We start from the raw sequence: 26598 nt of genomic DNA, 5'->3' as shown, positions 1-26598 counted from the left end.
ACACACACACACACACACACACACACACACACTATACTAGGGCGACTAGATCCAAAGTGTTCATTTGAGGGACAGAAGTATCACTGTATAGGCTATATTTCTTTTCACTTTTTACCTCCTTTATGATGAATTCCTGTTCTGTTCTTTGACTACCGGTATATAGAAGTGTCTATTTGTAGGCTAGTCTCTAAATGTTTTGAACTTTTGATGAATTGAACAAGCTTAGGTGGACCCATTATGTCACAAGTCAAGTGTAATGCTTAATTGGGTCGTCCACTCACAGTTAACAGTCTTTGTATGCGTTTGTGCTTGAAATGTAGGCTTACTGTAATTCTGCAAACTGTTAATAAGTACTTCAATCAATCAAATTGTGTGTGACGGGGCGGGGGCGGGGTAGCAATTGATTACTTAAAACCGTTGATTCTAACATGTAAACATTAAATAGGAAGGTTGCCTCTTATATCTGGAAAATATGCTAATTCTGGCATATTTTCATATAATGCTCAGAAGGAGCCCAAGTTTGAAGCTCTGGCTCATGGACTTCCCACTTATTTAGGTATGCCATTAACACCTGAATGCAGCCTGACTATACTACTGACCAACCAGAATCTATGCCATTAACACCTGAATGCAGCCTGACTACTGGAATACTGACCAACCTCTCAACTGAGAATACAGGTTCTGTTTCAAGCTCCTGGCCATGCAGTTCAAACCTGTCACCCTGCACTGCAGCCACTATTACATAGACTTCATAGACAAGCACGTACCTGTTGTTGTTCTGTAGCTTCTAACACACTAACACACTAAAGGCCTATTCATAGTCTGGATTTTCGGTGATGAGGTGACCACCGCTCCGGTGGTGAGCTGACCACCGGAGCTGAAATAACATTGAGCGGTGGTGAGTAAAGGCTCATACATAGTCTGGATTTACGGTGGTTAGGTGACCACCGAACTACAACATGACGTCACGAGCCACAGTGAAGAGCAAACCACCGCCACCGCTCCAGCCCATCTCTCTGTTTTTACTCACCACCGCTCAATGTTATTTCAGCTCCGGTGGTCAGCTCACCACCGGAGAGGTGGTCACCTCACCACCGAAAATCCAGACTATGAATAGGCCTTAAAAACAGAGAGAAGGGCTGGAGCGATGGCGGTGCTTTGCTATTCACCGCAGCTCGTGACGTCATGTTGTAGTTCGGTGGTCACCCCACCACCGTAAATCCAGACTATGTATGAGCCTTAACACACACACACACACACACACACACACACACACACACACACACATTTCTAACCAACACAAAACTCCTGTGTGTTAGTATTATCATGTATTATATTATAATAGTTCTAACCTCATTAACTGAGAGACTGGCCATACATGCTTCTAAGAGAATAAAGTTTACCGAGTTGAATTATGAATTTAATGTACTTATTTGACAATATGAGAACAACAACAAATCCATGGCTAATTTGCATATTATCCATGGATTATGTGAAAAACAAAACATCAAATGAGTGAACAGTTAAGTCCTTCTGTTCCACACATTTAGCAATTTGCCTGTCAGACCGAGCCTGGAATATAGCTACCGGTGTAAGTGTAAAAGCTTCTGTCAACATTCCAGCTTATAATCATCTGTCTCATTTGAAATTAACATGTACTGTACATCATGACAACAACGCATACATGTAGTGAGTTGAAAATAAAAGACCATTCTTCGGGTTTTAGTGGTGCATAATATGCCAACCACATTTTGAACAGTAGAAATTATTCCACAGTACTTTGTCCCACATACAAGATACAAACTGGTTTGTTTGCTTAGCACAACATATAAACATTAAAATGTAATATGTTAAATGCCTACTAGAAACAGTAGACATATTTTATTTTATTCACAATGTATGTATGTATGTATGTATAGTATATACAGTATGTAATATTTTGATGTTTACAAACATAATTTTCACATTTGTACGTAATGCAGATGTTTCCTTAAAATAATAATAATAAAAAAAAACTCAGCACGATTACCAAAGATGAGACATTTGATTAAGTTCCTCTCCGTCCATTAAAAAGAAAAAAACGGGTCCTTGGAACTTCGAAGGTGACAACTTTCACAGTGTCTTGTGACAATGTTTTTGTTATAAAAAAACCATTGTGAGCTTTACTTTGCTATTTTTGAATAGCCAAAGTGTGAATTAGGATTAAGTGGTTAAAATAAACAATTTGAACAAATACTTTGTTTATACAAACACAGTGATTCTACTATTATATTGTACATTCCGAGCCTGAGATTTAAAAGGGCTTCAACAATAATACAATTAATAAAAAAGTGGGAACGTTACAGTCTGAAGCATACCTGTCCTTCTAATTCAGAGGAAGTGCTATGGTGCTTGTTACAGTAGTGATTTTAGAGGGCTCAGCCTCTTGGTGAAATATCAGCGAATGAGTGACTGTTAATGTTTGACCGTTATGGGTCTGTACTAGTTTCCAAAGAAAACTTAGAAAATCGGATTCTTGGAATCCGTGCTTAAGAGCGGTTAGACTAGACACACAGCTCAGAGTGAAAAGCTGGGTTGTCCCGAACGTCAGAACAATGGAGGAGAAAGTTATTGTTTTGAACTCTAAACAAGGGGTTCTCAAACCTTTCATGTGGACCCCCAAAATGATGACCCCGATCTGAACATGTGTTGTGCCAGGGACCCCAGTATAGATTTGTTGCTGACAGGTGGCACCTTTTAGCAGGGAGTGTTGGGTGGGAGGAGAAGGTACGGAGAAGCTACCGTCCTCCCAGTGGGGCAGGTGAGCCAGTAGGATGCACACAAAAATGGGGAGGAATCAATTGGCAAAATGACTGAATTGGGGAGAAAAGGTGGTAAAATGAAAAGTGCTCTGAAATTGGAGCAGATTCTCAGAGTGTAATTTGCACCCAAAGCTAGTGGTTTGGTGTGGTCTATTTATTCTGTTCTCCTCCCTTCACCACTGAACAGAATGTGAACTCTCTACACCACCAACACTATAGGATACTTCCTCTCGAGGCTGTTCTCCTGGCATCTACGAACGCTGGGTTTAAGTCTGTCTGCCTGTCTCATCCTTCCACAGCCAGCTGGCAAGAGAGCAGCAGGAGCATGACCAAGTTCTACAGCTCCACTGACATGTCTACATTATTATTTGCCCTGCTGTGCCCCCTTGCCCCGTCGGAGCCATTCCCTCCAGGGGGACTGGGCTTTGTCCTTGTCTGCGTCCGAGGCACAGGGGGTCAGGGTGGCGTGCTGGCGGGTCCAGGCAGACGGGACGGCGCTGGGCCTGCGGAAGAAGGAGATGGCACTGGAGGAGGATGAGGATGTGGCCTTCCTCTGGAGCTGCTCTGACTGCTGCTGGGACCTCAGCTGCTGGTTGAGGATGATCTGGATGTCATCCTGGGTGAAATAACATGTTCTTTTTAACATGAATCATAAACCACTTAAATAGATATACTGTACTTTTGTACTGTAGGCTATTCTATTGACTGCTTGTTTTTATGTTTGTTTTTGTGGGGACTGCAAATGTGAATTAGCATCTTTGCTAAATCCAGTGAATTTGCATTACATTGATAATATGTATCGTTTATTAATATGCAGTGTTCTCAAACAAATAAATAAAATTAACCACCATAACCCTGTTCTAGGCATGAACTTTAGAAAAATGAAAATAGGCAAACAGACATAATAGGCAACAGTCAGCAATTTTATTATTTTATTAATATTATTATTATTATTTAAATAATCTGTGAAAGATTACATCAGAGAATCTGATTTGTGAAACCAGACCAACTTTATAAACCAATAGTCATTGTCTATATCCAACCACTAGAGGTCAGTGGTGTCCAAGCAAATGGCCTTGAGACTGAAGCATAGTGTCTGTCTGACTGAGGACATATTCATGTCTTGTCTGAAATATGTGCCATATAAATAGTATGATACATAAAAAAGATTGATAATACAATATTATATATATATATTTATGTTTTGAGAGAGAGAGAGAGAGAGAGAGAGAGAGAGAGAGAGAGAGCGCGTTGTGTCAATCAATAGTGTAGTTTTAACACGATCCAAAAACATAGGCTACATCTCATTGTACAAAGAATAGCAAAAAATATGTACAAGCTCACAAGAAATGGCATCATAATGCTTGTAGACAATGGAGTAAAACAAAAAACTGAATTTTTATGTTTTTTTGTTCATAAATTAACTGTAAAAGTACGTGCCTGTTTTGGACATATGAGCTTTCCACCCGACAGAGACGTTATAATAGTTGGCTGGGAACCGCTGGGAACTTTAACGTGTTGTGAAGAATAAACGGTCAAGCGCAAGGTCATTGGAGTGGACTTTATTACATTTCTGGTTAGGGTTAATTATTTTTTGTGCCTGTCAAACTAGTGTCTAACTTCCGCCTTTATCTCCTCACTGCCTTTTTGAACTGCCTTGAATAACAGATACAACACAAGAGTGTACGAGGGACAAACAAAGAATATGGAATATATGATATAAGATTATCCTAATTCCTATCGCGAGGAGGGCAGGATGGACTGAACCGAGAATAACAACAACTCACCTGCCAGGCTTCCAGCTCCTGGGACAGCTCCAGTTTGCGTTGGATGGCCTCCAGCAGCTGGTTGTTCAGACACATCATGTCGTTTTTACTGCGCACCAGCTCCGCTTCCATCAGGTTCTTCCTGTCATGGGGATGACAATGACAAGTTGTTCAAGCACAATACAGTACCACTCTGCACGCACGCACGCACACACACATACAAAAGTAGAGATACTTTATATCTATGAAAAGCCAGTGTGAAAGTTGAGAACCTTAAATTCCCGATGGAACTTTCACAAAAACACTGTATGTGACAATAGTTGATTCTGATTCATAAAGCACTTATTGTTTTGAATTGTCTTTTGATATCACTAAATTGGCACATGAATAATATCAGTTATGCTGATGTTCTGTGTATGCAAGAAAGACAAATAAAAAAGAATCTCACTTTGCAATGGCCTCATCTCTGTCTTTGATGGCCTGTTGGGTCACTTCAGTCTGGCCCTGTGTCACCTCCTTCAACTGCTGCCTGAGCTGGACATTCTGCTCCAGGACATGGGCCTTGTGGATGGGTGAAGGAACATGAGAGATGAAGGTTACACACCATGGTTTAGTACAGTGATTCTCAACCTTTTCCCTTTCAAGGACCAACAGTTTTAATCAATTGAATGATTACTTTATTAGTCAGAACCATATCCATCTCATCTGTAGTGGCTCAGGGGTAGAGTGTCCGGTGGAACAGCTGGATGTTAACCGTGAGGTTCCCAGTTCAATCCCAGGCTCCCCCAGAGTTAGTGTCAAATGTAATGCACAATGTAAAGCGCTTTGGATGAAAGTGTTATATAAATGCACCATTTATCCTTCCTCCCTAGCATCAATTCCTCTCGCTTCCTGCCATCTCACTTGTGCTCCAACCTGGTGATCAGCACCATCATGCCCACACCCAACAGTAGGGCCAGCATCTCCATCAGCGATTGGCCAAAGCTGGAGCGTCCCGCCAGCACTTCTGGAAGCACGGTTACCATGGCAATGTAGACAAACCCGCCGGCCGTGAACGGCAGAATCCATGTGTTTGCCACGGCTCCCAGGCTCTCCCCGGCCAATAGGGAGCAAGTCGTGCCGGCCAAAGCCCCCAGAGCGGTCAGCAGCTGTAGACCCATGGCCTTTCTCTTGGTGCATCCCGACTGCACCAGGATGGCAAAGTCTCCAATCTCGTGAGGAACCTCATGCAGCAAGATGGTGAGGGTGGTGACGGCGCCCACCGATGGCCCCACCAGGAACGACGCTCCGATGGCCAGACCGTCCGTGAAGTTGTGTGTGAAATCAGCCGCCAGGTTCAGGTAACCCGACACCTTGAAGTCTGTGCTCCTCTTCTCTTCTTTCTCCCCCTTCTCTTCTTCTGTGTCGCTGTCTTTGGCCTTGAGAACGGTGTGTGAATGGGAGTGGGAGTGTCCGTGGCCGCCTTTCAGCAGGCGAACACACTTCTCCAAGGCCAGGAAAGCCACGATCCCACCCAGAACCCACAAGCCCACTGACATCACATGGTGGTGGTGGGCCATGCCGTGGGAGTGTTCATGGCCAGGTGAACCGGCGTGGTGCGGGTGGGGGATCAGAGCGTGGGGGATCAGGTGGAGGAAGGCGTCTCCCAGGAGGCCTCCGGACGCAAAGCTCAGCAGCACTTTGAGGAGGTTTTTCTGGTGCCGGTCCGAGTTGGACTGGACCGGGATGAGGAAGAGGATGAGGAAGGGAACGACGCTGATTAGAAGGGTGGCCCCTAAAGCCTGCACCCAGAGCTCCAGCAGGGTTCTCTTCTCTCCCTCTGCTTCTCTCTTCGTCCTCTGCCCTTCATGGGAGTGTCCGTGATCAGTCTCCTCCTTGTGCACACGCAAAACGTCCTCGTGATGAGCGTGCTTCTTCTCGAGTGGGGGTAAGTGGGCCTCAGCGCTCCATTTGCTGGGCCAATGGTGCATCTGCACCTGAGACCCGTCAGAGCTTCCATCGCCACCACCCTTTTCATCGTGAACATGGCTGAGGCCGTGGAGGTGGCTGTGTGCAGTGACTGTAAGCTGTGTTGTTCTCAGCAGTATCAGCAGTATGCATGTGACCAGTAGTCTCAGTGCTAGCACACTTACACGGGCCATAGTTACTGAACCCCCCTGACTGCTCCTAGACACCAGTTCTGCCTGTGATGAGAATAAGATCCGATCAAAATGTTTAAACTATTTTGTCTACGACAGTGCTGTTCCATTGGCATTTAGTCTACTCAGATTACCTGCGCTACGCAGCAGGCAGACCATCTGCATGTAGTTCTCAAGGGAAGTTGAAAACAATTTTGATTAGCTGTCCAAAATATGGCCAATATTATGGAGAAGGCTGATGTCACAGTACTGACATCATTTAGATGACTGACATCATAGACTGGCCACATGGTGTCCAGGATCCAGGTTGAAGACACGCCATTATAAGACTCATCTTGTTTTGTAATTTTGTCAAATCCGTATGCTAGATAGTATGTTAATAATAATATAACTCATAGCTAATATAACTATTTGGGTCTTATGCTGTTTTATGCCAATGTTTTTAAATCACTGAGATTTGTGACAATTGTAAAGTGCTTTACAAATGTGACATAGGCACACTCGGATTCATGTGGTGACAAATTAAAGTGCATGTGGTAAAGCACTCTAAGCAACCAGCGAAGCATTTAGGATGCACAATGATTCTGGGTAAATGTGGAAGCAAGATGTTTGGACTTTGATACTGCAGTGGAGCCTGTCATTACTGGGCTACCTGATCTCTACACTTCTGTACCATGCACATTCCCACACAGCTCACCCCCCCTGTCAACAAAGGCCCCGATTCAGCTCCTAGGATACAGACGTTAGCAGGATGATCGGGTGTCAGCCCTGCGTACCACAGAGATTTACACCAAATGAAGAGCTTCTGTGTTGTTGTGGCCTGTTTGAATGGGGCTCGGTGGGGGAGGAGAGGCGTACATGAGCGGGTTTAGTTACATTGATAAACTCGGGTTGCTAAATCTAAATGGACTGTAAATGCCACAAGCCACTGTCAGACAATTCCCATTTGTCTATGCTCACTCATGGCCTGGTATAAGCCAGGAGGCATGCGTTTCTATGCAGGAAATCTTAGCACAACAGCATTGTCTGTGTATCAGAGATAGGTAGAAAGTTTTTTGTTCTATAGAGCCTGAAACGGCAGCAGAGTTTTGGGTCCCATCCCGATTTTGGAGAGTCATAGTCAGACCACCGATTAGTTACCAATGTTTTTGACTGATATTGTGCCAAAAAGCGCACAGTTTGATTAAAGTTATTTTAAAACTATATTTGAAAATATTTTAACTTATAAGCAAAATAAATACAAATAACATTTTGATAGATAAAAATGGGCAAGATAAAATGATGGAGGAGAGTAACAAGTAGAGATAAAATGAGAGGAGAGATAAAATGATTCCTGAACCTGCTCCTGCAGTTGGTAAACTGGGCTGTAGTGTCTCAGGAGGTAGAGCGGCCACTTGGGAAGTGGGAACCAGGGGGTTCCTAGTTCCTAGGTCGAGCCAGGGATCCCCAGAGTTCGTGTCGCAGTGTCCTTGAGAAAGACACTGAATCCAGGGACACGTCAGGGTTTGACACGGACACAGACATGTGCGCACGCCCATGCACGCTATGAGTCAAAACGGCAAGCCTGCGGCAAAGACAGCCACACAATACAGACCATTTCTATATAAACTAGGTCAGAATGTTGTGAAAGCATTTGCTTCTCACCTACTTCGATTGGGTTTCTGTGCCAAACTCTCACCTGAGCAGGACAGCAGCGCGCCTGGGCCAGGTGTTGAGCCACTCCCTTTAGCCGCTGCACCATGGCTGCCAGGTCTTCATGTTCAGTCGCTAGGTCTCCCTGTTGGTCCACCACCTCTGAACCCTCGGGGCCGCTGGCTTCCTCCTGGGCCAGGGGAAGGAGCAACTGGAGGACGCAGCGCACGTCTTCTGTCATCTAAAGTAATAGAGGAGAGCATATCCAATGCTTATTATTATTGGGTGACCTCAAAATACAAGTGAGCAACATTTAACTCCTTTAACACCATGGTACTAGCATCCTCTAGCTGCCACCGGCCCCCACCCCTGCAGCTGTAAATACACCTGCTGATAATGATAATTAATTTTATTTATATAGCACCTTTATAAACAAGATTCCAAAATGCTGAACAGAGCAAGGTTAAAAACAACAGACAACAATTCAAAATCAAAAACAGTTTGAAAAAACTAATAACAGCATTTGAGTACCGGTATGTACAATAACCTATAGAAGGGATACAAAAAATACTCGGTGTAGAGCTAGGTTTTCAACCTGGCTTAGACGTATCAAGGCACGAACCAACATTACATTCTGGGACATCCGTGCTGCTGATGCTACTGAGTTCTCTATTGTATTGTATTGTATGGAGTAGCAGTCGCTCAGGAGGTAGTGCGGCCGCTTTAGAAACTGGAAGGTTCTCGGTTTGATACCGAGCTCCCCCAGAGTTAGTGTCCTTGAGCAACATACTGAATCCCTAATAGCTAAGGATGAGCAGGATGGTGCCTTGCATGGTTTCCTCTGCTATGAATGTGTGTGTAAGCAAAGCATGGTGAATGTAATGCACATTGTAAAGCGCCTTGGATAAAGGTGCTATATAAATGCAACATTTACCATTTATATGCTTTTGTGTGACGCTGTAGTATGATCAAGTAGGGCGTTAATTTGAAAATAGATAAGATGTTTCTGCCCGACAACAACGATATACTGTACTGTACAAGGTTTCAGCCCAACAGCGATGACATACATTCTGGCTGTGCACAATAATGCACCATGTTGTACTCAATGTACTGAATACACTTCAGTACACAGTGCACACACATGATGTTTGTGACAGCTAGAGTTTCACACTCTTCTCGCCAAGCTTTTCAAACCATTCCTGAGGAAATGGGTCAGGAGGACAGTCAGTCCCCTTCCCCTCTCAACTTACAACACTTTCTCTGGAAACTCAACACTTCACGAACAGTGGTGGAAAGTATTGGAAGTACATTTACTCTCCCTGCACAGGCTGCTTGTGTCGTCCTATCCATATACAAGGACCCGGGCCAGAGTGGGCTCGCCTCAACGGGGCCGAAAGGGGTGCCGATTGTGGCCCTACTCCCTGAGGCAGGCCGAACGGGGCCAAACCAATGACGAGTAGCGCTGCTTGCTACTGATGGGCCATCGGTCATCAGACAAAAGTGAGGACTGTATTTAAGAACATGTATCTAGTTTGCTGTGATATTTGTTTTTATTTGTAAAATATATTTTTCACTGGATTTTCTGTTCTTTACAAATTACAATTACAATTTTATGCTCTTAATCTAGAGCGATTTACAGTAAGCAAGGACAACACTTTTCATACACTCAATGTACTGTGATTAGTTTGTATTTGTTTTTAATAAACATCTATTGGTTCTTACACTCTGGGTTTACACTACATTTGGTTCGTACCGATAGCTGGACAGGTGCACAGGTGATTTGCATAGGTGTACAGAACAATTGACCACTTACATTACATTGTCAGGCAAGAAGCAACGCTGTGGATTTGAGTGGGGGAAGGTGGAAACAGGAGATATCTTGGGCCGTGCGAGGCTGTGTGAGGCCATACGGTGCAGTGCGATGCTGCTACTGTATGTGGATACGTAGCATTACTTTACTTGGCTGTTCACGTTTTCCGATACTTGTACTCCACTACATCTCAGAGGTAAAGATTGTACTTTTTACTCAGATACATTTTTTAAACTTTTGTTATTATTTTAATCAAATCAAATAATGTCATTCTTCAGCTATTCTAAAATAGCAGATGTAGAAGTTCAAGTTAATAAGTTAATATAAACTATATATTTTTTTGTGAAAAATACAACCTTTTATGTAGGACTTTTACTGGAGCAATTCTCCTATACGGCAGTGAATGCTGGACCCTGAAGCCAACCCTGCAGAAGTCTCTAGATGGGTGCTATGCCAGAATGTTGCATGCAGTACTTAACATCAGCAAGAGTACACAATACACATGTTAACCCTAACCCTAACCCATGTCACAAGAATCTGTATGATGGAATGCCAAGGGTGAGCCAGAAAATACCAGCCAGGAAAATGAGACTAGCAAGGACACTACCAAAGACACCAAGAGCTGCCAGCCAGCAAACTAGTGCTGTGGGAACCAACACGCGGCCGGGCACTGGTCACGAGGACATCCGACATTAACATGTGGATGTATTCAAGAACGGCGCAGGAGCACAAAGCACCAACGAGCTGGCCAGATGAACATAGAGAACCGGGATGACTGGAAGCGATGATGGAGGGCTCGTCTGAGGACCAACTCTACATTGTGGTATAGGGTGTGGTTTTCTGGTTCCACTGAAAATCGCCTATTCATTTTTCCCATAGAGATTTACAAAGATATTTATTTTTCAATAAATTATTTTGAGACTAGAATAAAGCCATCCAGGATCTTGGTAAATCATGTAAAAGTGTTATGGTCATCCAGGATTCTTTGATTCTATAGGCTTAAAATAATTTACAAAAATAAATATTTTTGTAAATCTCTATGGGAAAAATTTATAGGCGATTTTTCAGTGGAACCAGAAAACCATGCCACTGCCCTATTGCTAAACTTATCGTTATATAAAAATAAAAATCTGAGAACTTCTTCCACCCGGTTCCAGAATGACATTAGATAGGTTTGTGTTGTGCGTACAGACTGCACACACACTATGTTGCACTTTATTTAACTTCCTGTAGTCAAATATACATATATACCCCATCATTACTACTGATCTTATGATAAGAGAACAAAGGTATTTAGACAGAGTGCATTTAATGTGTCCCAAATGATTTCACCAGCTGTGCACCGTTCTCTCCCTCAACAAGCGACAGCTGTTCACGTGAAAAATAAAATCAAGCATACCGACAGCAGCAACAACAGGCACAACGAGGAAATATTCTAACAATGTGGGATAAGACAAACAGGAAATGTATTGAATGACTCATGAGTGCAGTTAATACATCACACCTTCCTGCCTGGAACACCAACAGAGTCGCACAACCAGAAATGGCAAATCTACAAGCCCACAACAAGTGGCGGGACAGACACGGTGTGGGCTTGTAGATCGACTATTTACGGTGTGCGGCGCTGGTGCCCTATACTCCCGAAGTGTAACTGGCGCTTTAACAGACAGCCGAAAAAAATGTTGTTCTTTGATTTCTTTTTCACAGCAGCCCACAGAATTGGCTGTGACGAATAATGTTCCTCAGTGGGTTCTTCACTATAAAAGCTGAACATTCACACTCATTCATACTCATTTACTTATGAGTAGTAGTGTGTTGTGTTCCACTACTCAAACTGTCATGGAAGCCAGGGTTTTTTATTTTTATTGGGAGGTTTTCTTTATTTTGCCCGATTGGGTGTGGAAAGGGACAGTGGGTGTCGTTTTGCATTCTGTTTTTAATCTCTTATTATTGCTAAAACAGTGTACTTGATATGAGGCGTGCTGTATTGTTTGAGTACAATTTGGGTACTCCCAGGAGTAGGAAGATTTGTTTTGGATTACACCAATTTTACACATCTGATATAATGACTGTGACTTTGTTTTGGCAACAATTTTTTTGATCATCAGTAACTCTCTGATGCATACTATCGTCAATTAATGTGACGAAAAAGCATTTTGATGCCTCTAATTCCTGTTACTCAACAAGCTATTGAATTCACAGACAGCAAACATCAGAGTTACGGGCTCTACGTGTCACAGCACTTTATAACACTTATGGTGCGTTTTTTCCCGGGCCGAATATCAGAGCAAATTTTGCTGGACGTAAAAAATACAAAAAAATTAATCAACCTCAAATCAATCCTTTTATGTTAGATTTTATCTGTTTTCCAGCAGCTGTCTAGTGGGGTTTTAGGGGTGTTGGTGACAGGCTTACGTTCGGATTCGCAAAACACAGTGGACCTACTTTTTCAGAAACACCTGTTAGCCACCTGAAAATCCAAGATGGCAGCCATTTGTCAAGATAGCTGCCGCTTCAAATGTAAAACGTTTTTTCATTGAACATGAAAACGTTTGAAAACCACTGATTCATAGCAGTTTTTCAGGAAACTGTTAGACTGTAGAAGGCATTTGTAGAATGGATTGGGTCTCAGGTCTTAATGGGTCAATGTACCTGCTGTGAGCTGTGGGTCAGAGAGTTTCCATCCAGGCTGCTCTCCAGCTCTGACAGCAGGGAGGTGTCTGCGTGGCTCCTGGCCGCCTCCTCCTGCAGCTCCTCCACCTGCTGCTGCAGCTGCCGGGAGTGTTCACGTGCAGCCTCCACCTCCTGCCACGCCTCCGCTAGCTGGATACACGCACACGACACGAGCGCACCAAAACACACACACACACACACACACACACACACACACACACACACACACACACACACACACACACACACACACACACACACACACACACACACACACACACACACACACACACACACACACACACACACACACACACACACACACACACACACACACACACACACACACACACACACACACACACACACACACACACGTTGATGGATACAGCCTGAGGAAACATCTGAAGCCTGATACTTTGATAGGCACGGGTGTCGCAGACCCCTAAAATAGCAGTGTTTAGTAAAAGAAAGTGGATAACTTTCATATTGTATAATCTGATTTTGCTAGATTGTTAATTACATCAATCACTATCATGATTATGAATTCCCTGATAATTAACTGTAAAGATTGACAGAAGTAACTACAGTGGTGGGAATAAGTATTATTACTCAAGGTCTGCTAAGAAGATTTAAACCCAACAAAGCCTATGGCTTGTTTGATTTGGGGTCCTTCATACTCAATTCATCATACATTTCTACTTCTAAGATCTTAGTTCCACCACTAAGCAACTAATGTCAACTCGTGGGACAAATGTCTTTTAGAGAGGCCTCAAAACCTTGGTAACATTAGCCAGTATTCAGTGACAGCTAAATAATCCTGACATGCTGGATTCCAGCTAGCAGCAAAACATCAAAGTCCCCCGGCAGAACGTGTGGCATTCACAATGCACAAAGACAGTGGATGAGGTGATTATTTAGCAATGTTCTGCAAAATCCCACCGAAACCCAGTCAGCCAGACTGGGAGTGGAAAAGCTCTCTGTTGTCGAAGCTCATTCATTCCTGCAGCTACTACACCATTCAGTTTGGTTACTACTGCAGTTCATTACTACAGCTAGACCATGCAGTTTGGTTACTACTGCAGTTCATTACTACAGCTAGACCATGCAGTTTGGTTACTACTGCAGTTCATTACTACAGCTAGACCATGCAGTTTGGTTACTACTGCAGTTCATTACTACAGCTAGACCATGCAGTTTGGTTACTACTGCAATACACAAGTTTCTGAGAGCAGTGCTTTTCCAATAAAATGTGACCGAAGCCATTATGGAGGGAAAGAGAGAGATAGGGAGAGGAGGGAAGCATCTTATCTAGAGAGGGTGAGGGAGTGCGTGTGTGTGTGTGTGGGTGGGGGGGAGGGGCTGCGTGACTAATTATGACTAATTTAAAAGCAGTATCAGATGAAAACAATTAAATCACAAAGTAAACCCATTTGCAACACGCACTTCCATGATTCAACCAAACTGCCTCTCAGCACTGCCCACAAAGATTTTTCTTTTTTTTTTAAATGTCATTTGTTTGCTCTGTTTAGCATGTTGCTCCACAAGGAGATCCCTGTATAAACGAGAAAATAAAATAGTGGCTGCCGGCTGTTCTGTTTGAGATCAAATCTTCCAGTTGTTCCAGGGGGCAATACTATGTAATACCGTACTCGCAAATAATATAAAAATAACAGCTCTCCAATCTCACATAATGTTTTGGGGGGCAGTCAGTTTTTATTGTATTTTATATGGTACCTCCTCAGTTGTAGTTATAATGGAAAGGTAAGGTGGTTTCAGGAAAGTTAAGAGGTTTGGGAAAGTTCTGGGTTAAACCCTCATAGTGAACGCAGTGTTTGGTACATGTGTGTACCTGTGTGCTGTGCTTCTGGCTGCTGTGGGTGGTCAGATCCAGGGTGCTGTGCAGGGCGGTCAGGCTCTCCCTCAGCTCCATGTTCTCCTGACTCACAGTCTGTAGCCTCTCCTCCAACACCTGCTCCTTCTGGGTGAGACGCACCACCTGCACACACACACACACACACACACACACACACACACACACGCACGCGCACGCATGCAACATACGGTTTTTCAGAAAACTGTAAGGATTTAGAAGACTTTTTTTTTAGTCAGTCTCAGGTCATAATGGGTTAACTCCCTGACCCACAGGGGGCTTTCAGCACTCCACATTTAGGGCTTTCATTTCAAAGATATTTTTGAGGCTTTTTTGCCTTCATTGACAGATATATAGTAGACAGGATACGGGGAGAGTGATGAGGGGAAGACACACAGTAAAGTTCGTCTGGATCGGTACTCGAACCCGTGACACACTGTCATGCTGGCTTACCAGCCAAGGTGCCTGGACCGCTAAGCCGGCCCAGCCCCATTAGGGCTTTATTTAAAATAAAAAGAGTGAACTGGGAACGACCAGACTAAGAAATTCTGAAACTACTCAAACAGGGTTCCCTTACTCTCCTGGAACTGTAAGACCCGTTACACCATGAAAGTTAATGATAGAAATGTAACAAATGACCTGTAACAATTACGAAATGTACTGTGATGCCCAACGTGACCCACCTGTGCAACGAAAAATCTAAATAAAAACAAAGTTTCAAAAAATAAATAAAAAGAGTGTTCCTATATGAAATGCCGTTGTCATGACTACTCCATGGGAACCAGAACCCCAGGGGGAGGCGGCCTTTTTTCGACAGCATTCTAGCCGACGGGGCAACGATCCGATCCGCAGCGGCAGGACATTCGCTGCGATGCGAAAAAGCGATGGTCCGACATGCGCTGCTCCCGTGCATGCGGTTAGGGTTAGGTTAGGATTGAGGTTTCGGATCAATATGCTGTCGGAAAAAAGACCTGCACCCACCCCAGGAGCAGTGGTGGACACTGCGTATGCCGGTGGTTCGAATAAACCGTGGTGCATCTGGCTAGAATAATTTATTGGTATAACGACTAAATTGGTTCAAAACATTTACTTAACGTAAGTACAGTGTACAGTACTCAGTTTTGTGTCATTCATTCACAAATGTCAAACATTTGCATATTGTAGGTGTGTGGCCAAAAGGGGGGCTTTCAGAACTCCACATGTGGTGCTTTTTCTGAATAAAACGAGGAACCCCAGTAGCAGGGACACTTCGTAGGCTGGGGGTTCGAATCAACACGGAACAACACAACCTGACGGAAAACCCACAGTCAGTGGGCAATGTGTGGGTGTGTCTCACTCAGATCGCACTGTGACACAAACACGTGGCGTTAAGACGCAAAGACGTGCCTGCGGCAGGTTCTAGTTGAATTACAGACGCGCAAAACATTTTCAGTACCTGCTCCCTCATGGCACTGATGAGCTCCTCGTCCTGGGGTCTGCTGTGGTTGCCTCTCTGTCGCAGCTCCTCTTTAAGGGTCTGCAGCTCAGCGGACATGGCCCTTTGAACCTCCATAGCCTGCCGAGGTAGCACGCACACACATACACACACACACAGTCAGAACAGGTTCTGACATATATCCATATGGAGATCTAAGGGTTTGAGGTCAGATGTAGAGTTGCTGGCCAATATTGATGACATCAGGGATCTCTATAATGGGCTTAACTGCGACAGCAGGTCGCATTTACTATGACATCAGGGTCTCCACATCCCTGATGATGTCACATGATGTCACGAGACCTGGACACCATATTTGGTGCCCAACACACTGATGGTGCCCGACCAACACACTGACGGGAAATGCACAATCCCATAGTTAACAGAACTGCGACCTTCTGTTGCAATAACAACCATGCTCTGTGTACCATGAGTTAATTAACATGACTCATTAGTGTTGTTTGCAACATGTTTGCAATTGTTTTATGAACACAAATCGTATTGCTTCTGGGAGTCCCTGACACTAGGGGTCCTTGACATGACTGGGTCAGGAGTTCTGTACCTATAGTGGACCATCCCATCCCGGTTCCCCCCAGCCAGGAGGACCATTGGTTCCCCTTACTCAGCAGTTTGGCGGTCCCCTGTCAGCTCACATCAGAGCCACACAATACAAGATGAAAGACCCCCCCGCCCCCCTCTCCAACAGACGGAGCAGAGAGGACCTCTTGGACTTGGCAGTGACATCATCATCCCGCTACGTTTGACAACAACACAGTAGCAGCAGGGGGTACAACAACGTGTGTGTGTGTGTGTGTGTGTGTGCGTGTGCGTGTGTGTGTGGTGTGTGTGTGTGTGTGTGTGTGTGTGGGTGTGTAGGATTTTGTTTAGAGACGCCGGAGTCCCATCCAGCCCTACAGCTCCCCGCCTCCGACATGTCAACATAAATAAACCCTCTCATCCACAACAGAGAAACAGGGGGAGGATGTTCTATTCATTTGGCACTGAAAGTGTACAAATTGACCCCTCAACGGAATTCTATAGTGTAGGGGCACTAAACCAAAAATTATATATCATCCCACCCCACACAAAATCCTGTTAATTTAACTCTTAGACAAATTAGACATCAAAACGTTTCACATCACATCACATTGATAATACAACAAAGAGTCTGCTTTTCCTTTCGGCTGTACCCTTCAGAGTTCAGACGTCGCCATAATGAATCATGGATCTGCCTCCATCAGACCCTGTCCTCTGCCTCGTCTTCTCTCACACCAGCTAACTTCATGTCCTCTTTCACTACATCTCCTCTTTGGTCTTCCTCTATAGGCCTCCAGTTACAACCTCAAGTTTAATTAACACTCAGGACTTACTGTGTAGGGGCAGCCCCCCCCCCCCCCTCATACACTCACCCTTGCATGGGCTTTCCCTTTAAAGCGGGAACGCTGTGGAACAGCTGACTCCCCAAGCCACGGGACAGTCCTCTGGGGAGCGATCAGAGAATGGGACAAAGCACGGTTGTTCCCCCAGGGATGTTTGCTGTGTTTGGGGCGTGAGGGAAACTTCAAAGGATTCAAATGAAAGATTTATAATGTGCATGGTTCATATATCTGTCCTTTCTCTTGTGCCTGAGAGCTACATGATGCTCTTCTAAGAGGGCAAAGGTCACAAAGGGCTCGCCTCACCGGGCGTCTCCGTTTACAGGACACTCAGCGTGAGACAGGTGTCACCATCATTTCACAAGATTTCAAATGTATAAAACATAGTTTTAAAATAATTGTAGTGGAGTAAAAAAAGAATAAAAAAATATTTGCCTCTGAGATGTATAGTGGAGTAGAAGTAAAAGTATTGAAAATTGTAAATACTGAAAACTGTACTTAAGTACAGTACTTAGTTACGTTAAACCACTGGACTCACTGTCAATGAACATGTTGGGACGGCTAAACCATACCGTTCGTCTGTTACCAGCTAATCTCCGGCACTGTTAAAGACCAAAACTGGATTTTTCACTCGTATGTCAAGCTTTGAGCTTTTGTGCACACAAACATTGTGTAACACAAACATTGAATGCCATTGACAATGAATGGTCAGTTTTGAGTGTTTGTGTAAACATAAACATTGTGTAAACACAGAGGAAGGTAAGGACGCAAATTGTGATTGGCTGAAATGAGATGATGTATGATGAAAAGAGCGCCCCTCACTTCACAGTTCACATGGGTGTGATTTGTTTTTTAACATATAGTAATTTTACCATAATATAACATAATTTCAATATTAGTAGTTTGATTTGCAGATGAAAATTTCTAACTTAAATTTGGATTTTGCCTTCCATTGTGTGAAGTGTATTATTCAGCTAGATGATAATAGAAGCCACTAGTACTGATGACCCATTTGTTTGTATCACTGATTTTACTTAATATTCTTTTTACTTTAATGTAAATGTTTTGTACTGTTAACAGACTTGTTGAATATGGGACCACAGTCAACTTAGTATATAGGGTTTTAGTGGTAAAAGCCTGGTACATAATCATAATAAACTCATATGTCCAAAAATGTTACTTTTCAAATTCAAAAGTAGAAAAAGTAGCAGATGGATTTGCTACTTTTGTGTGTGTAATGCTGTAGTATGTTCAAGTAGGGCGACGGGCGTTAATATGCACAAAAGGTTAGAATTTGGAAATAAGAGGTTTCTGCCCGACACCAACGATATACGAGATAAAGAGCACAGCTCTAGCTCATGAAGACAATCTAACAACAAATCCACACACCACACACACACTCACACTCACCGTGCCAGGCAGTGGAGCACACCACACCACAGCACGCTACCAGGAGTAGCGCTACTATTCACGAGGAAGCCAGAGAGAGAGGCTGCCTGCCCTGCTGTTCACACACCGTTGTTCCAGCCGTTCCATGTACAGGGCCAGAGGCCAGGGCCGTCCACCAGAGAGAAGCCAGACAAACAAACCAATGTTTCCGCTGCTCCCTTCGTCAAAGAGGCAATTTGCTACCCCTTTGATCTTCTAAATTGACATTTTCCTGCACCTCTGACAAGACTGTAACGTCACGTGTGTACTGTATTGTAACTACAGTAGCTGTGCACTGCTCAGTACTATTTTAGTCTGGCCTCAGGGTTGGAATAACATTCACATTTCCTCAATTCTGAGGAGGACCTTGAGAGTCAAAAGGAGGCGTGTATATTTTTTTGGCTTCATTTTTTATATCTGCAAGGCGTGGGTTATCTATTCATTTCATTCCACTTATAACAACAACACAGTGCACTGAAGCTACTGGAGGTTGCGCTCGTTATGTAACATCGTGACTACAGTATAATCATTAGCAGAACAATGCGCTCCTCTAGCCAGCTACCGACATGCTTACAATCGGCTCCACCGGTTTAAAGGGGCTGCTCTGGCAGAGTTTAGTTTCCACAGCCACCATGCAGCCGCATGGCCACCTGCATTTTATTTGATTGTTTTGCTGTGTTTTTGCATCCTCCACATCACAATGCATACATATATACACACACGACACTACATTACTGATTACCTTTGTACATTTTATAACTAGTACATCTACAGTATATGGTAAAGTCAAAGTCGCACTATGGTACTTGTTTTTATTCATCAAATGTAATTTTTTAGTATGTTAATTCATATACAATATAACATACAATTGGGGTGGTTGCATTTTGTCTTCCTGCTCTTCTATTGAGACATTTAGATCATGTCAAAGGTCATGTATCAGACCTAGACACAGGATCTAACACAGATTTTCACCTGACGGTCAAGATTCAATTTATCCCCTGCGCAAGCAGGCAGGCTCTATTAGCTCAATGTTAAAGGTTTCAGCACTTGTGCAGGAAACCAGGTTCAAATCCGGGGTAGAAGAGGAAAGTTACAGCTTTAATACAATAACTAATACTGTCTGTATGGTTGGTAGAGTACGTCAATACAGTAGAACTAGTACTGGTAGAGTAGGTTAAAAATAAATATAAGTACATGGTAGAGTATGTTAATACAGTGTAACTAGTACATCTCTGTGGTAGAGTGTGTTAATACAATATAACTATTAACTAGTACATATAGAGTAGGTAACTAGATCGGTGCCTGTTGTTGCCTCTACCTACAGCATTGCCTGTTGAGCAGATTTTTTTCAGATTTGTATTGAAGCCCCTTGAGATGCAGCATCTCATTTACAAGATGTATTTACATTTACAACCATAAACAAACAAAATACAGAAAAGCATAGTACTGTACACAAATACACAAAACATACAGTACACAGATACAAACAAATACATATACACAAATAGCTTGCTCACCCTCTTCCACCTACACCACCAACCACCCCATAATACACAATGGAGATAAGGTCACAGTGCACTGGCCTACTTGGAACGATGCAAGTTGGAAATGCATGCCCCACCCAGATATTATGTCTGTGTCCCGTGTATGCCCAGGGGCCCTGTCCAGAGGCCAGGCAGAGGCCTTTTGTGGCGGTTCTGGACAACTGTGAGTCCGACCGACTCGACACCGGACACTGCACTCCATGCAAGGTTGTGGAACGTGTGTGTCGAATTTGAAGTCGGTGGGGCGAACGGTTCTAGTTACGTGGATTACAGTACGTATGTACGTACAGAGACTTGGTGCATTTATAGTTAGATATAACTACTGTAAAGTATGTTAATACAATATAACTAGTAAATCTATATGGTAGAGTATGTTAATACAATAAACACTAGGTGAGTCATGATCTATATTGTAGCTATACAAAACCAATGGAAATACTGTCAGCTCTCACACTTTTTTGTGTTTTATACAGACATGACAGTGCATGTGTATGCATTGTTGTCAGTCAGTCAATTAATCATTCCAAGTGAATACATCATTGCTATTCCCTCTCTCCACAATCAACATAGCCTACTTGAAAGTTACGGACTGTAGCTTTAACTGATAAGACATGAGATCAAAAGGTCAGGAACAGCTGAGTCGCAGAACACCTTGAATGGAACAGATTGAGTCATCTGCTTCTCCACTTCCTGTCACTGGAGACTCAAGCATCTCAATTCACAATCACTTTGCAACAAATGCACTGATTTTGTAAAGGAAAGCAACAAGCCATGTAAATCCGAGTTACAACACAACCTTGTTGACTGCCTAGTTCTTACAGTCCCAGTCAGAGCTTGCATTCGTCATTTCTTCTATACGCCTCTAGCTCATTTCCTCCAGCACTTGAGCACAACAACCTCACACTATGTCACGGCTCGTTGTGAGCTTGTAGATTTGTATTGGCTATTTCTGACAAGAGATTTGGTGTAATGGGAGAGAAGGAGTGGGCCTACAAAGAGCCCATATGAGGGACTCTGGTCAACAAAGTATAATATACAGTATATGGTTATGGTTCCTCACTCTCTGGCAGAGTTCATGCCTTTGATCTCAAGCCACTGCTTGTCAAGTTGTAACCTTTTTTACTGAACTGATTGTGTTCTTTTTCTTGTCTTAAAATGCCTGGGAACATTGGAAATGAGAGAAACCTCACCTGTCTTTTAGAGAAGGCTAATTCAAAAGCCTGCTGGATCGGAAAGGTGTACTAAAAGTACTACATTTAGTACAAATGTGCTATATGAAATGACATTCAGTCTATGAAGTGAAAACAATGTATGCTATTCTAGTATCCAGTATCTAAACTGGAATGACATCAGAGCTCAGATTTTCAGTCCCCGAATCCCTCTTATTTATTGATGTGTGGTTTCATTTTCTCCCAGTTTAGGACCTGGTCATTTCCCCAGAGGCCATCGTCAACTCCAATGATTTATTTACGTGACAGTGCAGTGACCGGCTCCACCCCATTCTCTCTTGCACAGGTGGTGGCGTCTTAATCTAAGAGGAATGCTTATCTAAGTTCCATTGCTTCCATTTGTAAACGATGCATCACACCATGGCCTTGCTCTGGGTTTTGCCCACAGCCTGGCTACAGCATGTGTTTTGGCCTCGCTCTGGAGAAGATTAGAGACTGTGACAGACTGATACCTGGGAAAGTACAGAGTCTCAGCATGTGGATTGGATAACACCTCCCGTCTTATCAGGCTTGGCTCGGGAACCAGTGCTGGAGCCTGAACTGGTGTTTGTTTGTACCAAGACTGAGTTTACCTGGCTTTGCATCCTGATGTCCATTATTGCACTGCATTCTTCAACTAGTGTTGTAGTGGAAAGCCAAATGCCAAACAAAGCTGAAAGTAATTTTATAAACCTATTTTGCAGGGGTGATTACTTCTGATATACTACAAGTAAACTATTTTGGGCATGTCATTATAGGAAACCATTAAAAAATCTAGGTATATTAGGCATTTTTTTAAACAAAACAAAATGTGAAAGTAACCTTTCTACAAGCTCACAATGTGCAGATGTAGATCAGCTATTTTCACTATTTTAAAATGTCTTTCAAAGTATAAAAAATGCTAAGAAGATTAGGGATGAGGAATAAGGTGCCACACCTTGAGATATGGCCCTATAGTAATTAGTAGCCTTTAATATTAGGTCAAAATACCAACTGCATACCAACATTCACCCTGCCTGGCATTTTTTCACATTTATTTTTCCAGATATGAGGAGGACTCACGGTGCTGATCTGCTCTCGGAGATGCTGGCTGTGTTCACTGTGCTCCTGCTGAGCGCGTCTCTTGTCCCTCTGGGCATCACTCAGGGCCTGGGTGAGAAGCTCCACCTGGGAGCTCAGCTCCCTCACGTCCTGCTCCAGGTCTCCCACCTGGCTCTCCCACTGGGACTGCCGGCCCTCCAGCTTCACACGCAGTTCATGCCGGCCCTGCTCCAGCTCCTGTGGGGTTGGGGGGGGACGGGGACGCAAAAAAGGATTCATAAGATTTATAACACTAATTACACTACATTACACTACCTTTAAAACAAGTTAAAAAGGTTAAGAACTATAAAAGAAATGTAAGCAAAGGGAGGTTGGGATGCCTAAATGCCTACTTTCAAGATTTTTGAAAAATAAAAATAGCATATTCTATATTCAATTAATCAAGAGGCATATACAATAATATACAGACATCATCAACATTAGTAGCAATAAACGTGTATGTATGTGTATGGGAAAATACAAAATAATAGACCTACTGCTATATCATCTTTTAGACGGGATATGCAAAATAGCCATTCTTTAAAAAAAAAAGTTAAGTGTGGTCTGCTCATTTTGGGTTTAATAAATGTTTTATTAATTTGCAATATTTGCAAACAGATTAGTGCATCTCGGCTTGGATATAGGCATTGGAATAGAAATGCATCAGACGACCAGACAGACAACCCATCATTGCCTCGAGTCAATACCTGTGTCAAGGATTCAGAACTCAATATACTAACGTAAACTTCTATCACTATTCAGTATTCACTATAGTATACATTTAAAATCAACTTTATTATCACAGTGGGTGAAACTTTTTTTTTCTTCATACAGCTGGAAAGTTGGAAAGAGATAGATAGATATTTTGGGGGGAGGGGGGATGATACTGGGGTCACTGTCTGGAACCAATGAGTGGGTACCCACCCAGGCTGACCTGGTTGTGGTGAAACCTGTGTAAAAACAGGTTTATCTCATTTGCATGTTGCAAGTATCGTACCCCCTCAACAGCAGGGCGCCCCATTTTCATGGTTATGGTTATTTGTCATTATTGTGACAATACAAAACATATTGCTGTGCACTGTGCACAAGGGATCCCTATATGCAATGCACACTGAAAAATAAGGTAGCCTATATGGCAGTACAGTAGCTCTCAAACTTTTGTTACACTCTCAAAGTTACTGACCTGTGTCAAAACTCCATTTTGGAACCCGCTCAATGGCTCAAGCAACCCAGAGGGTGCCTGGCCCTGTACCCCACTTTGAGAACCACTGATGGCAGGATTTGTCATCATAATTAAGCTACCAAAGCCATGATTTTAAAATAATTAGTTAATAGGTCAGTCAACTAATTTGGTATCTTCAAAAGTACCTGTATTCAAATTGTTATCATAAAATACCCAGACGATATCAATATTTGATAACTTGTACTAGTAGGCTACATAGTTAAACTCTGTGGCCATTAACCCAGCTACTGATAACATGAGCACATCAGATAGCACATTACAAAGGTCTATACTAGACTACTTAAGCTATCTGTCTGCACCTTTAGTGTAAATGACATCATAGCCTACCAGTATATTACTGTCAGTTCGTGAGTGTAGGACCACGTTACTCCAGTTACATACTTATAAGGAATATGGAATTAACCATAATGATGAGCCAGCATTGTAGCCTAACGGATCCAATGTCACTTCACAGTCGGCGACACAGTGGTATACTAACATTATGGAACAGTAGCCTTTCCTACATGTAGGCCTATGACATACTTTTATCATAAAATAAGACGTTTAGGGTCTACATAATGCATAGCGAGCAAATTACGCATTTGCTTTTGAGCGATCATTCGTCCATTGCTTGCATAGGCAATCTGTCGGAATCTCTGAAACTCAACTGTACGCATTTAAAATCCTATAAATTGTATATATTTGTAACTCATAAATGTACCAAACGGACCCTTACGTGCAGGTGACATTTTAGATTTTATACATTTAATATCAGTTAGGCTTTTTCGTGCGTATTTTACGCGCAAATAATCAACTTTCTTTCTTACCTCCAGCTTGTCTTGGTACTGTTCATGGAGCTTGTCGCATTGTTCCTTCAGCTGGCGGTTCTCCAGGAGCAACGCGTTCCCCAGCTGCGCCGCCAGAAGCACCTCTTCCTCCTTTTGTTTGAAGGCAGCTAAAAGTTCGTCGGGGTCCCGGCGGTGATAATCCGCTATTTCCTCCGCACCGAAATCCAAGTAGAAGTCTTCCTCGAGTTCCATCTTCTTCGATTTAAAACCCCATTCGTCCAGTCGATCCATTATTATAACTTCAAACAAAACCCCCTTTGGATACTGAATACTTAGTAAAAATAGTATAAAGAAAAAAAATCTTACAAGTGACCCATAATAAAACTGGAGCTGTAATAAACTATGCCACCTGTCCTGTCTGTCGCACACAGCTGAAGAGTGGAGTTAGAATGAACCTGTCTAGCATGTGAGTGAAAGTAGGTTGGTCCTTTATTGTCACTTGCAGGTGACTGACTGACTCACATGCCAGGGAGAGAGGCTGACTTAAAAAAAACTCCCCAGAGGGTTGCTTTGTTCCGCTGCCTGGTAACTACTGATTGACACCTGTGCACAACAATTGGGCTCCATTTAGTGTAGTGTATTACAATAATTACAGGCTAGAATTAAACCATTGTTGTTAAAAGTAAACTAATCTCTCTCACTAACAATACATTTATCTCAGCATGCCCAGCTAGCTGTAGCCTACATTACCTGTAGTCATCTCTCCCTCTGTTCCAGCACCTGCTCTCTCTCTCTCTCTGTACACTACAGTAACTCTCTCTGTCTGACCGCCCCCCTCTCTCTGACTCCCATCCCCTCTCCCCCTCTCATACATTGTGTCTGTCTAGTGTACCCTGCATATTCAGAGCACACAAAGTATATGCATGAGCGTGTGTGTGCGTGTGCACTGTGCAGCCAGCCGTGCACGCATGCAGGTTTGAATGAGGGAGTTGTCTGACTCCTTTTGTGTAGGCTAACACAGAGGTCAGAGGTCATCGCAGGGAGCAGGGGGGGAAGTGCCGTGAATAAAAGACGCAGCATCCTGACGCATGGTGGTGGTGTGGGCCGGGGGGGCATTGTTTCCATGGCGTCTGCCTACATATGCCAGTAGTAGTACACACTACACAGTACAACCATCAGCTGTTGATCTACCTCTGAGACAGTAAACATGCGTCCCTCTTTCCCCTCGGTCTTGATTAATTGAATACACAGGACCACAATGGAAATAAGCCCTCATGGCTTTTTGTGGATTTTAGCAGTAGGCTATTGTATAACTGTACATTTTGCAAACTGTTAATAGTACTATTCATTCAATCAATCTCAGAGTTAAAGATGAGTTTGTTTATAGTTAATATGACACTGGGGATTTTACCGTTTGGAAACCAGAAGAATGTGAGCCTTTGTTGTCCATTGTTTCCACTGTCCCCGTTTCGAAAGAGTGATGGGATAGGGTGTTAAGAAACTTAAGTTACACATAATGTCATAGACATGTGAAGTTGGCCGATTGGTCAAGGCTTCAAAAATATTACAAGTCCAGAGATGCAAAGTTTGGGGTGTTTTATTTTCTCCCAAACAAATCAAAATTAAACTAATACTTGACAGCAAACTAAACTAAAGAAAGCAACCTAGGAACTTAAGATACTGTTAAACAGGTGACACCCTTACAAGACAAGGGCCCTGGCAGCTCTCCCCTGGGTGCTTACAGCTTGTTCCTCCAAGCCTAACTAACTGAATGCCCCTGCAGTC

General features: G+C 43.2%; 2 protein-coding genes across 3 annotated transcripts; both read right to left on the bottom strand.

Annotated features, from left to right (window-relative positions):
* Window positions 1-1521: 1521 nt before the first annotated feature.
* Window positions 1522-25104, bottom strand: LOC308321039 (BICD family-like cargo adapter 1; the record flags this gene model as incomplete). 2 transcript variants are annotated; one of them, XM_080771821.1, is made up of 9 exons in its annotated part: window positions 1522-3417; window positions 4589-4709; window positions 5016-5128; window positions 8384-8578; window positions 12800-12970; window positions 14673-14819; window positions 16129-16248; window positions 22786-23001; window positions 24853-25104. In XM_080771821.1, the coding sequence occupies 9 exons, from the start codon at window positions 25102-25104 to the stop codon at window positions 3166-3168; spliced, it is 1587 nt and encodes a 528-aa protein (XP_080627947.1). In that variant the 3' UTR covers window positions 1522-3165. The 2 variants fall into 2 exon arrangements, with proteins under 2 accessions (XP_080627947.1, XP_080627948.1); XM_080771822.1 differs by having other exon boundaries at window positions 5016-5113.
* On the bottom strand, window positions 5467-6708 carry LOC308321215 (zinc transporter Slc39a7-like; the record flags this gene model as incomplete). Its single annotated transcript, XM_080772055.1, has 1 exon — window positions 5467-6708. The coding sequence occupies one exon, from the start codon at window positions 6706-6708 to the stop codon at window positions 5467-5469; it is 1242 nt and encodes a 413-aa protein (XP_080628181.1).
* Window positions 25105-26598: the final 1494 nt, after the last annotated feature.

The sequence above is a fragment of the Protomyctophum bolini genome (genome assembly GCF_963924005.1).
Source record: "Protomyctophum bolini genome assembly, chromosome: 9".
Lineage (NCBI taxonomy): Eukaryota > Metazoa > Chordata > Actinopteri > Myctophiformes > Myctophidae > Protomyctophum > Protomyctophum bolini.
The sequence above is the reverse complement of the archived record's forward strand: the minus strand, read 5'-3'. Positions and strand labels throughout refer to the sequence as shown.